Raw genomic sequence first — 13,426 nt, forward strand, 5'->3', positions numbered from 1 at the left:
GAGTTGTTAAAGTTCTTATATCCTAGATATATACAAGTCTCTTATCAGATACATCATTTGCAATATTTTCTCCCAGTCTGGAGGTTGACCTTTCACTTTCTTTTTTAAAAAAAAAATGTTAATGTTTATTTTTTGAGAGAGAGAGAGAGAGAGAGCGCGCGCGCGCGCGCGCGCGCGCGCATGAGTGGGGGAGGGGCAGAGAGAGAGGGAGACACAGAATCAGAAGCGGGCTCCAGGCTCCCAGCTGTCCGCACAGAGCCCCACGTGGGGCTCGAACTCACCGACTGAGAGATCACGACCTGAGCATGCTCAACCAGCTGAGCCACCCAGGCGCCCCTACCTTTCACTTTCTTGATGATGGTCTCTGAAGCACAGATGTTTTTCATTTTGATGATGTCCAGTTTATTTGTTTATCTTTGTCAATGCTCAGGCTTTTGATGTCCTAAGAATCCATTGTCAGATCCAACATCATATTTTTCCTTGTATTTTCTTCTAAGAATTTTAAAGGCATCTGAAGCTTAACATGCCCCAAACTGGATTCTAAGTATCACCTCATCTAAAACCTACTCTACCCGCAGCCTTCCTCATTTCAGTTGAAGGCAACTCCATTGTTTCAGTTGCCTGGGCCAAAAATTATCCAGCTATAATTTCTTTGACTACTTTTTTTTCTGCTCCTTTCTCCTTATTGTCTCCTTTTGATTTCCCCATTATGCATATGAGTTTAATGGTGTACCACGTTTCTCTGAGATGGTTTGTTTTTCTTCATTCTTTTTTCTCTTTGTTTTTTGGATTATATAATCTCTTTCAATCTCTCTTCAAATTTGCCAATTCTGTCTTTTGCTGGTTCAGATCTCCTGTTGAGCCCCCTTTCCTAAAATTTTCATTTTAGTTATTGTACTTTTCAACTTCACAACATCCATTTGGTTCTCTTTTGTAGTTTATATTTATTGATATTCTTTATTTGGTGTAACGTCATCACACATTCCTTTAGTATTTGAACATGTTTATAATGGCTTCTTTGAAGGCTTTTTCTGCTAAATCTGAAATTTGGTTGCTCTCACAGTTTTCTTTGCTTGTGTTTTTTTCTGGTGTCATACTTGCCTATTACTGTGTATGTCTCATATATTTTTGTTGGAAACTGGATGTTTCTGTGATATATTGTAGCGACTCTGGGTATTGGTCCAACCCCCTCTGGGCCTTGTCATTATTTGCTTGTTTATTTGTTTGGTGGCTGGCAAGATCATTTTAGTGGTCCATTACCACCCTCACTCCCTACTCCCCTATACTGTGTGAAGCCTCTCATGTTGCTCCTCAGAGCTTTAGGTTTGGCCATGGTCACCTTTGGATGACAGTGGTTTGGGCAGGGCTCTCATTGACTCTGTCTTTTTCTGGCCACATTCAGGTGTTAAGTTCCATTAGTTGTCATCTGATTACTCTGTTGTTTTCAGCAATGCTCTGGGCATAAATTTGCTCTGATCCAATCATATTGGGACTCCTCTGAAAGGATAGTTCCTGAGATAAGTGTTTGAGATTTGTTCTTACCCCAGGAGGGCTCTTCCTAGCCCTCTCCCCAGTTCCCACCAGCAAATTCTCCAGCCTACAGTTAGCTTCTATCTCTAATCATCCACCAATCTCCTCTCAAATGCCTTTTTACCACAGCTTTCACTGTGTTTGAGAATGCTCTAGGTCTTGAACTCCTTCACATTCTGTTGCAAACAAAATAATTTCCTTTGGGAAGAGGTTTGAAACTCTGTGTAAGCCTGCTCCCCACCCAGGCAAAATCTCTGAGCCATGATTCTAGAGCTGGAGGTGGGGATAATGATGTGCTTCTCTTTGAGTGATACATCGACTTTAGGAGCTGAGCACTCAGCGGAGGTGTGGCAGTAGCTTCAGGCTGGCTTGGCTTGCCTCTCCCAGAGGATAATTGCTGTCTTATAAGCCAGGGCCCCAGCATCCTCAGTGACTCTGCATCCAAGGTGAAGTCCCTGCTTCATGAGTGGGCCTGGGTGGAAGAAGTGGGGCCCACTTCTTAGTTGGACTCACCTAGAACATAGCCTTAACAACAGGTAACTGGAGGCAGGATGAAATATGCTGATATCCTGCCTTCCTTCAGGCAGATAGCCTTCCAGTTAGGAGCCTGGGGAACAGAGAACCCTGTTCTTGGCTGCTCTAGTCTGGAGTGGAGTTCCTGTTTTACCAATTTGGAAGTGGGGAGGGAGAGAGGGAGCAGGTGTTAATTCAGGTACTATAGACTCTCACAGTTCTTACTGAGTTTTAGTAGATGTTCTTGAGCAAATGTTTCTTCATTTGCTGTATGCTCTTAGGACTATTCCCAGAGACTTTAAACAGTGCTTTAAAAAAATAATTTTCACGGTTTCACTGGAGAGTGGGTCCATGGAGCTTCTCATACTGTCAAGCCAGAAGTCCCCTCTAATTCATCAATTTTCTTTTTTTTTTTTTTTTTTTTTTTTTTAATTTTTTTTTTCAACGTTTATTTATTTTTGGGACAGAGAGAGACAGAGCATGAACGGGGGAGGGGCAGAGAGAGAGGGAGACACAGAATCGGAAACAGGCTCCAGGCTCTGAGCCATCAGCCCAGAGCCCGACGCAGGGCTCGAACTCCCGGACCGCGAGATCGTGACCTGGCTGAAGTCGGACGCTTAACCGACTGCGCCACCCAGGCGCCCCTCATCAATTTTCAAAAACATGCATACCCATAATGTATTCTGTCTGGGGCTGTGTATTCATTCTCTGAAAATATGGCAGTATTGACCTCAATTAAGAAGATGATCCCTTTTCTCTGGGGAAATATTTTTAAATTAGTGACCTATTTCTGTCCTCCTTTCATAAGACAAAGATTCCCCAGCGAGTAGTTCTTGGCTAGCTTGTATACTTTGGTCCCAAAAGTCTCCCAGTCTTTGCCATTCTGGCCAGGTACCTAGAAGGCTACAACTTGAGATGCTACCTTTAGGATTTGATCTCTGTCATGTGCCCAGTGTTATGGTCTGAGGACATCAAGGATGATGATTCCATGACAAGGACTCAAACTCAGAGGGATTCTCTGTACCTGCATATGTGTTGGGTGCTGGGTGCTGGGTGCTGGATATATAGGAGTAAAAGGAAAAGCATCATTGCTGCCTTGAAAGAAGTTCCTCTCGTGGTAGATGTAGGTAAGAATATGTCAACAGATGAGAATACTACAGTGGGATGAGTGAATGCTGTGATGGAGTCACAGAAGAGGCAGGCCTGTTAGTTCTATCCACACGTAAAGTTGCTGACATGTAATTTGGGTCTGGAGAGATGACTGGAACAACTGGGAGAAGAAGGAGAGTGTTTAGGTAAGGAAATAGCATATGCAAAGACGTTAGACTGGTGAAGAGCCTGGTAACTTTCAGAGAATTTTGAGTAATTTGTTATCACTGGAGATGGCAGGAAGTGGCAGTTGATGTGGCAAAGAAGGCAGGTGGGTCTTGCATATCGTTGTGAAATTTTAATTTTAATTTTAATTGGAGTTAATGCTTTCAAAATAAGAATCATAGAGCAGGACAGAAAAGACCTTCAAGGTCAGCCGATAACAAGTGCTGCGTCTCAATTATCTCTATTGCTGATCTCTTGGCACATGGCCTTTATATAGCAAGCACTTAGGAAATATGTATCTTTTACCTCCTTCTGGGATGTCCATTACATGTGAGAGATCAGCATCACTGTAATAGTGGGCTCCGGAGTTGCACATTCTTAGTATCTTTATATTCCTTTTACAATATGTTAAATATATTCATATTTAAGAGAGAGTTTCATTCACACATAGAAGAGCATATTTTGTGCCAGGCACTGTTGAGTTTGATATGTGAATTAATTCATTTGTAATACCCTCAACATGAGGGTATTATGAAGTTTTGTACTACTGTTACCCCTATTTTACAAATGATGTGCATGATACACTCAAAGTGATAGAACTGGGATTCAAAACCCAGGCAACCTGGCTCTAGAATAAAGCTCTGAACCATCATCCTACACTGAATCCAAGCCAATGTAAGTAACCCCCTGGCCCCTAGCTGAATATCTGTATTTTAGATTGGCTGACAATTTGGGAACCTTTTTCTTTCTTTTGTGTAGGGGACAAAAGACACATTGACTAGTTATGGTAAGCTAAGCACCCTGCTGGATGTTGTAGGGTGAGAGACATTTATTCACTTATTTTTTTTTTTAAGTTTTTATTTTATTTTTTAAAGTTTATTTATTTATTTTGAGAGAGATGGAGACAGTGCAAGTGGGGGAGGGCAGAGAGAGAGAGAGTGAGAGACAGAAACACAAGCAAGATCCACACTGCTAGCTGTGGAGCCCAGCATAGGGCTTGAACCCACAAACCACGAGATCATGACCTGAGCCAAAACCAAGATTCGGACACTTGATCGACTGAGCCACTCAGGTGCCCCTAAAGATTTTATGTTATGTTATGTTATGTTATGTTATGTTATGTTATGTTATGTTATGTTATTTATAAATGTTTATTTACTTTTGAGAGAGAAAGAAGACAGAGCATGAGTTGGGGAGGGGCAGAGAGAGAAGGAGACACAGGATCTGAAGCAGGCTGCAGGCTCTGAGCTGTGAGCACAGAGCCTGATGTGGGGCTCGAACCCATGAACCGAGATCATGACCTGAGCTGAAGTCTGCCGCTTAACCGACTAAGCCACCTACATGCCCCAAGATTTTATTTTTAAATAATCTCTACACCCAGTGTCGGGCTCAAACTCACAACCCTGAGACCAAGAGTCGCATGCTCCTCTGACTGAGCCAGCCAGATGCTCCTCATTCAGTTATTTAATAGCCACATACCCTGCTGTGTGCCAGGCCCCATGCTTGGAGGTGGGCTTATGAAGCTAAATTAATTATTTGTTTAGGTGTTCCAGAGAATGTGTAAGACATTGGTTAGAGATAAATGACAAATAAAACATAGTTTCTATATTTGAGTTGCTTAGGGATAGCAAGGAGGAGGGTAATTAAATAGTAATTATAGTGTAATGGGATAAGTACTGCCATAGATATATACCCTGAGAACTAAGAGAACAAAGAGAGTAGGGCAATTAACTTGCTTGGGTGAGGTCTGGAAAACTTCACAGAGGCAGTGGCTTTTTCTTTAGCAGATAAAGACAGGGAGAAAATATTTTAAATGGAGCACCTTGTGTAAAGGCTTAGAGTTATACTGAGCATGGTTTGTTCAAGGAGCCTATAGTAGCTGGATGTATCTAGAGCAAATGTTGGCAAACATTTTCTATAAAGGGCCATACAGTCAATATTTTAGGCTTTGTTGGCCATACAGTCTCTGTCACAGCAACTCAGCTCTGCCTTTGTAACATGAAAACAGCTATAGGCAGTACATAAATAAATGACTGTAGCTATGGTTCAGTAAAGCTTTATTTATAAAAAGAAGCAGCAAGCTGGATTTGGTCCATGGCCATAGTTTCTTGACTCCTTGTCTGAAGTGTAGGTGCCTGGTAGGGAGGGAAAATAGCCAGGAGGCTGCCTGGGAAGCTAGTCTATGACTAGATTGTTAAAAGCCTTCAATGTGAGGCCAAGAAGCTGGGGCTTTATTCTGTAGGTAACGGGGAGCCATGAAATTTTAAGTAGTTTTTAAGTTAAAATTTTAAGTAGTTTTAAAGTTGGTATACTTTATGGATTTGTACTTTACAAAGGTCATTCTGGTGACTAATATGGTGGATGGACTGGCAGAAGTGAGACTAGATGTACAAAGGTGAGTGAGAAATGACTCTCATCTCCCTGCCCTCGGCAATAGCTTCTGATCTCACTGGGGACAGATACTTCATCTATGAGACATCCAAGTCCCAGCACTTTGTACAAATGGCATTTAGAGCTATTGTAGCTAAAATGTGGGTCCTTGGTGGACATTGAAGAGATGAACGAGAGTTGGGAAGCATCTTAGATCTGGGGCATGTGTCTTGAAGGTTCTAAATATTGTGTGTGGGGAGCGGTGAGTGAGAGTGGAGGTGGTGAGGTTTGGTCTGGGAGATGTGGAAGGTGAACAGTCGGAAATGAAGTTGGAAATGGGAGGAAGGAGTAATTGGTTCTAAGGAAATACCCAGGAGACCTGCCTGGACCCCTGTGCCCAGAGATGCACTGCTCTGCTTCTAGCTTTACATCAGTGACTTCTACTCCCTGAATGAAGCTGGCTGGGCCTGTTTTGTTGGGAATTCTACAGAGATGTTTCCCCTCCTGTCCACTCTCACCCACATCTCTTTACTCCTGCTTCACTTGGGGTGGGGATGGGGTTGCATTCTTTGTGCCACCGCCACAGAGATCACTTTTCTGAGCTCAGAGCTAAATATACTTAGTGACAGCTGCTCCCTGCTCTTCAGATTGCTCCTGAGCTGTAGCTCTGGCCAATGCTACATCCCCATGCTAAGGCAAGACTTGTAGGGAGCCTTCTTAGGCCTTCCTGAGAGAAGAGCTGCTTGTTCTGAGTCGGAAATAGTAAATCTTTGTTGTGGGAATCAAAAGTTGCCTCTGGGTTTGGTTTTGTTTTTGCTTTTCATTGCTCTTAAACTTCCTTTTAAACCAGACTTCAGCTATTAGTTGGCTGTGGGGTGGTGTGCAGAGTAATCTGTGGCAGTGCCTACCCCAACTGCGGTGGGCATTGGAGTTTTAGTTCAGTACAGCATTCTTGCTTGCTATGTTTATGGCTGGATAACTGGGACCTTCATCAAAGCGTAGATGGTTTGGCAGGGGGATAGACACATAATAACACTGGTAAGGGTATACACAGCACAGAAGCATCACCTTTGACGAAGAAGCTTTTTCTCTTACTTTCCGTATCCTTATCCACCCTTCTGCCAATAACAATAACTAACATTTGAGTTGTGCTCTACAATTTACAGAGAGTGCTTTTGTGTGCATCAGGAATCACAAGCTCTCTGCTCTCATGCTAGAGAGTACTTGCCTCTTCAGAAGGAGGCAGCTGATGCTCAGCTCTCGCACATTGTTGCCAGGTCAGTGTGCAAACCCAGGAGTGGTGCCCTGGGGGTGGGGGTTGAGGCCCTCATGACCTCCCTCAGCACCAACTCCCCCATCTCCACGCTGCCCCAAATGACAACACGCACATAATGTCCTTTGATGTGGACAGTTGATTTTTTCTTAGCTTTAAGTAAAATGTGAATAAAAACATCTTCATAAAATGTTGCATTTTGAAGTTAATTTGTAATGGACAACCTACATAAAAATGATGTGCTTGCCATGCGGACACCAGTTTATGACAGGTCCCTAAGCCACCTTTTCTCTTCCAGTCAAATTGCAGTCCTTAAGCCCTTAAAATCTAGGAACTCAGGTGTTTCTAGATCTTTGGATTCTTTTTTTTTAAGGTAGACTGAAAAGCTGAACTTTCTTGGTGTGAAATTTAGTTTTTAAATATAGGTTCAGTTTAGAAGATACTCTGTGGGCCACTGAAAGACAGGTGCAAAGGCAACTTATGGACTTCTGCAAGCATGTCTCGTTTACAACTTGTCACACTCAGATGAGAGGGAGGCCTAGTCCTCACTCATTCTGAGCGGGAAACAGTCTCAAACAGGCGAAATACCTTGCCCGAAAGTCACACAGGAAGTAAGGGGTCTGTTTCTATAGGTTGTGAACTCTTCCTCTTTATAGTATACTGCCTTAGCTACTCTTTTCTGCTTGTTTTAGAGAGTGTGCGTGAGAGTGGGAAAGGGGCAGAGGGAGAGAGAGAAAGAGAGAGGGAGAGAGAGAGAGAGAGAGAGATAGAGAGATTGAGAATCTTAAGCAGGCTCCAAGCTCAACGTGGAGCCTGACGCTGGGCTCAATCCCATGACCGTGGGATCATGGCCTGAGCCAAAGTAAGGAGTCAGAAGCTCAACTGACTGAGCCGTGCAGGCGCCCCTGCCTTTCCTACTCTTGAGGCCTGGTTGTTCCACTCAGCATCAGGCCCTTCCTTCAGGCAGAACTTCTGTCAGCGCATAGTCCTCATTTGGCACCTCTTCTTGCTGGTCTTGTTTTCCGACCCCATTCCTTCTTTGCATGGTTTGTGGCACGAATAGAGCCTGTACATGAGCCCTGTACGTGCAGCTCCCCCTTACACTTTCTTCCCATGAGCTTCTCTGTTCTCCATATACCTCAGTGATCAGACTTGGCTATAAAAAGCAGTCTATTTCTTATTGGTTCCCAATAAGCAGCTGGTATGTGTCATCCAGTGGTTTCCTAGAGTTAGCTGGGAATGGCAGAAAATCCCCTTCTTTGGATATTTTGGCATTTCTACTCCTAAGGCATGCACATGATGTGTGTTTCTGTAGTCTTAGATTAAGAGGGTCTGGATTAGAACCTTGGAGGACCAACACAAGGTATAGCTGTATCTGTAGTCTGAAGATTACAGATTTGATTTCTTTAAAATATGTGTGAAACTTGACAACTTTTCATTATACCCACATTACTACCTCGTTTCAAGTTAGGTTTTTGCAGTAGCCACCTGACTGGTTTCCCTGCCCTTGCCTTCCTATAGTCTGCTCTCTAGCACAGCATTTGGAGCAATCCTTTAAGAGATGCACATGTGATCATGTCGCATCTCTGTCCAAAGTCCCCTAACAGCTTCCTTCTCAGAGTTGAAATCCAAGCCCATATAATGGCCTACAAGGGTGTTTATGATCTGGACCCCTGATTTCTTCCCTGGATTTGTCTATCACTCGTCACCACCTCTCTCATTTCTCTCAGCCACACTGGCCTCCTCACTGTTCCTTGAACAAGCCGAGCATGTTCTTGCTTCAGGGCCTTTGCATTTGCCATTCCTATTCTTGAGATACTCTTGTCCCAGTTATTCTGCTTGCCTTTCTCCAACATCTCCTTCAGGTACATGTACCTCCTTAATGAAACCTTCCTTGACTCCTCTAAAATGACAAGCCACCAATACCAGTACTCTTGGCATTCCATATTCCTCTTTCCTGCTTTATAGGAATTACTGTTTCTCTCACCCAAAGAGGATATTAGCTCAGTGAGGATAAAGATCTGTATCTGTTTTGTTTACTACTCACTGAATTTCTAGTTCCTGGAACTATGCCTGGTACTTAGAAATCTTATGTTTGTTGACTAAGTGAATTAATGAATTTCTGTCCCCAGACTGGCTGTCTGACTACTTGTGACTGTGTCCCCCTGAGATGTCCCAGTGTCTGTTGTTTAAGGCCTAGTGATCTCATCACTTAGGCCTCCAGTGAGAGAAGCCTCTTAATAAGTTAATAGAATTGTTCTAAAATTAATTTTGAAAAATAAACAGCTGAGATTGACAAGAAATATTCTGAAACATAAGAGCCATGGGAAACAGGGGGTCCAGGCATTAGAAATTACTATTAAAGTACAAAATAAAACAAAAAGTATAATAAGATAGTCAAGGGCTAGCACAAAAATAGAAATATGATTGAGGTGCCTGAGTGACTCAGTCGGTTAAGTGTCTGACTTCAGCTCAGGTCATGATCTCATAGTTGGCGGGTTTGAGACCCGAGTTGGGCTCTGCACAGGCAGCTCAGAACCTAGAGCCTGCTTTGGATTCTGTGTCTCCTGTCTCTTTCTCTGCCCCTCCCACACCTGTGTTCTCTCTATCTCTCAAAAATAAAATAAATAGACTGAAAAAAACTAGTTAAAAAAAAGAAGTATCATTTAGTGCAGAAGAATGCAGAGCCTAGAAATATACTCAACTATATATAAGGACTTAATTATTACTAAATAGCATTTTTAAAAATGAATAAAAGATAATTTATTGAATGGGGTTGGGATAACAGCGTGGCAACTTGGGAAAAATTGTTAAAATTCACAATTTACAGCATATAATGAATCAAAGGTCAGGTGCCTTAAAAGGCTGACTATTAAAAAATCATAAAAAAATACTTTAATCAGTTTAGTTTTTCTAAGAATCAACAAAATCTTTTTGCTCTGGGCTTTTCACCATGTCACTTGCATAATCCTTATTAAAAAATAAATTTTCTCACCAATTACAAATAAGAGGTTGGGGAGCTGGAGAACCTAACCCTTGTTGTCAACTGAATTTAGTTGAGGCTGGAGGGCACGAAGGGCTGTCTAGCCTGTGCATGTGAGCACTGCCTTTACCTCCTTATCTCACGAGACATCTTGACTTCCTAACACCACTCCAGCCTCTGTGGGAGTGTAGCCAGGCCACACCCAAACCACAGGTAGAAGAATGGGTTAGAGCTGTGCCGCAATAGGTGGCCATTAGCCACATGTGGTCATTTAGCTCTGCATTAATTTTTTTTTTTTTTAAATCTCAGGGTGTGTGTGTGTGTGTGTGTGTGTGTGTGTGTGTGTTTGTCACACTAGCCACATTATGAGTGCCCAGTGGCCACATGTGCCTAGTGGGGACTGTTTGGACAGGACAGATATTGAACATTTCCATCATTGCAGAAAGTTGTATTAGACAGTGCCATGTTATAGTTGTAGACACTCTCAAGTTCCTTGTGCCCAGCAGGCTATATTCTGACTCGGTTGAGAGTGCACCAGTGTGGACTTGCTTCAAACTTCTCTCCTGAGTCATTAAGACTTAGATGTCTTAATATCCCCAAAACCCAGGGGGAGGAAATCACCTCTTGATTATGGGTCTAGGTAATCTGTCAGTCGTCTGTTTGTTTAGATAGTAACATTTACTGATGTTACACTGCGTCAGACCCTTTCCTAGACACAAAGGGTGAGAAAAGAAGGATAAGAGACATTTCCTGAAAATCCTACTAAACTATGTTTTAAAAACATAGTGATCAAAATTGCATATTTCTTTGATGTTTGAGGCCCTAGGGAAAACCGGGATCAAGTGTTCAATCTTGTACATACTAATGAGGTTAAGAATCTGGCTGAATGAGTATCTGTGAAGTTAATTACCAGTTAAATTTCTAAAAGCTTTGATTTGTTTGGCTTTTCTTCTTTCTTATAAGGGTGTATATTATGAAAAGAAATACCAGTAATTTAAAGGACAGCGTATATAGTGCTGGGGGAAAATTTGGACTGTAAAGTCAGATATCTTGGGTTGGAATACAAATTCATCACTTGAGCAAATGTTTGAGTTACCTAATGCTGTATAACGAACTTCCCCAAAACTCGGTGGCTTCAAACAGCAACATTTATTTTGTTATTTATCTGCAATCTGGGCATCACTCAGTAGGGACAGCTCATCTGTGTCCACTTGGCATCAGATGCAGTGACTCAAAAACTGGGGGCTGGAATCACCTGAAGTCTCAGTCACTTGTCTGAGTCCTGGGCTGGGGAGACAAACAGCTGGGCTGCTCAGATATCTGTCTATATTTCTATGTAGTCTTTCCATATGTTCTCCCCATAATGGTGGCTTTGGGGGTAGCCAGGCTTCATGTATGTTAGCTCAGAGCTCTCAAGGCATGTGTCCCAAAATGGAGAAGGCCAGGTGAAATCTGTATTGCCTTTTCTAACCTACCCTTGGAAGCCACTCGACATCACTGCTGCCATATTCTGTTTGTTAGAAGATGAGTCACAAATGTCAGCCTATATTCCAGGGGAGGGGAATTCTCCTTTTGTGGGAGGATTATCATAGAATTGTGGACATATTTTTAAACCATCATAGCAAGTAATTAAACCTCTCTAAATTTAATGTGATTTGGGGGTAAGTTGCATTATCTTAGCGTAGTTCTGTTCTCGTTTGTAAAATAGGTGTGATAATTCATTGGTTGTGGGGATTAGATGAGAAAATATTGTAGAAGTTCTTGGAATATTGCTTAGTATATAAACAGGTGATCAAAAAATTGTTAATTCTTTTTCCCTGTCCTTCTTCCTTTTTCTAGTGTATTGAATTCCAGTTAACTATCATTTATTATCTTTCCATAATTAAAAAAATATGAGGAAGGGGCGCCTGGGTGGCGCAGTCGGTTAAGCGTCCGACTTCAGCCAGGTCACGATCTCGCGGTCCGTGAGTTCAAGCCCCGCGTCGGGCTCTGGGCTGATGGCTCAGAGCCTGGAGCCTGTTTCCGATTCTGTGTCTCCCTCTCTCTCTGCCCCTCTCCCGTTCATGCTCTGTCTCTCTCTGTCCCAAAAATAAATAAACGTTGAAAAAAAAAAATTAAAAAAAAAAATATGAGGAAGAAATTGCTTATTCTTTTTTTTTTTTTTTCAAGTGAAACATACAACAAAGAAGAAGAGGTAGTCTAGTTGGCAGCTAGGACTTATGCACACGAAGGACATAAGAGTGATGTGGTACACTTATACATTGGGTGGATGGAATGTGCTATGGAAAGTTAGATGGCCTGTGTGGAGATCTCGGTGGGCTGACCCTAGGTATCCCTTGTGACCTGTGTGCTTTTTCCTTGCAGTTCCTGAGGGAAGACCTCAATTACCATGATCCGACAGTGAAACACAGCACCTTCCATGGTGAGGATAAGCTCATCAGTGTGGAGGACCTGTGGAAGGCATGGAAGTCTTCAGAAGGTAATAGGCAGCTTGGTTATCAATCCTAGTTGCTGGAAGGTTTAAAGAAGACAGAAGAAGATGGGCAGCAACTTGGGCTTAAAAGTACATGAGTATAAAATGCTTTGTAAAGAGCAAATTATTAAAATGGTTCTACATACAGTCACTGAATAAGACTGAATCTAGTCACCATGTTGGGAAAGGGGGAAGATGCTTCAAATGGAGTTGGAGCTGCTCTTCATTAGAATTCTAAATGGTTCTATCCTATCCCCACCCGTCTCCTTCCTACCTACCACAGTCTCTGCTGCTTCTCCAGAGTAGGGAGCTTACTGGCCTTTTGAGGCAGCCCCTTCCTTCTATCAGTCTCTACTTGGTCTCAGCTCTGCTGAGTCCTAGATGATTCAAAGATTGGGTGGAAGTAAGATGGAATCTCCCCTGAGTCTTTTCTTTTCCAGGTTAAATAGCCAGGTTCTTTGAAGAAAACATGTTTTCTCAGCCTCTTCCTCCTCTTGGTCTCCTGCCTGTGAACATTTCTGTTAATATCTTTCTTAGATCATAGTTCTTAGAGTCAGACACAGACCCGCAGGAATGGTTTGACCAGCACAGAGTTGAACAGGATCGCCAGCTTCTTAGTTCTGGACTCTGCACATCAGCTAATGCAGTCTGATTTGATACTGGAGCCTTCAGCACTCACATCACTCTGCTAACTCATGTTGAACTTATTAAATAAAAACTTTTGTTATTTTTCATGTATAAAATTGTTAAACCAGGACTACCATTTTTTTTCCCTGAAACATTTGCTTCAGAGCTGTGAGTGAAAGAGCATATCTAATAGTGTGAAGCTTGACAAGGAAGGGAAAAACAGGGTTTTTGCATCCTCTCCATCTCTATCTGTGGCTAGAGCGTCCTTTGATACTAACAGGATTGAAAGCGGTCTCTTTGCAGGGTCTCGTAAGATAGGTCTTGATGCTAAGAACGGTTAAAC

General features: G+C 42.5%; 1 protein-coding gene across 6 annotated transcripts in view; it reads left to right on the forward strand.

Annotated features, from left to right (window-relative positions):
* Positions 1–13,426, forward strand: part of STIM1 (stromal interaction molecule 1) — a 185,286-nt gene that overhangs the window by 118,339 nt on the left and 53,521 nt on the right. For all 6 annotated transcript variants that reach the window (XM_045484229.1, XM_045484228.1, XM_045484230.1 and 3 more), the window contains one exon: positions 12,348–12,462. In XM_045484229.1, the coding sequence (XP_045340185.1) occupies positions 12,348–12,462 (115 nt within the window). The remainder of the gene's footprint in view (positions 1–12,347; positions 12,463–13,426) is intronic.

Source organism: Leopardus geoffroyi, chromosome D1 (genome assembly GCF_018350155.1).
Source record: "Leopardus geoffroyi isolate Oge1 chromosome D1, O.geoffroyi_Oge1_pat1.0, whole genome shotgun sequence".
Taxonomy (NCBI): Eukaryota; Metazoa; Chordata; class Mammalia; order Carnivora; family Felidae; genus Leopardus; species Leopardus geoffroyi.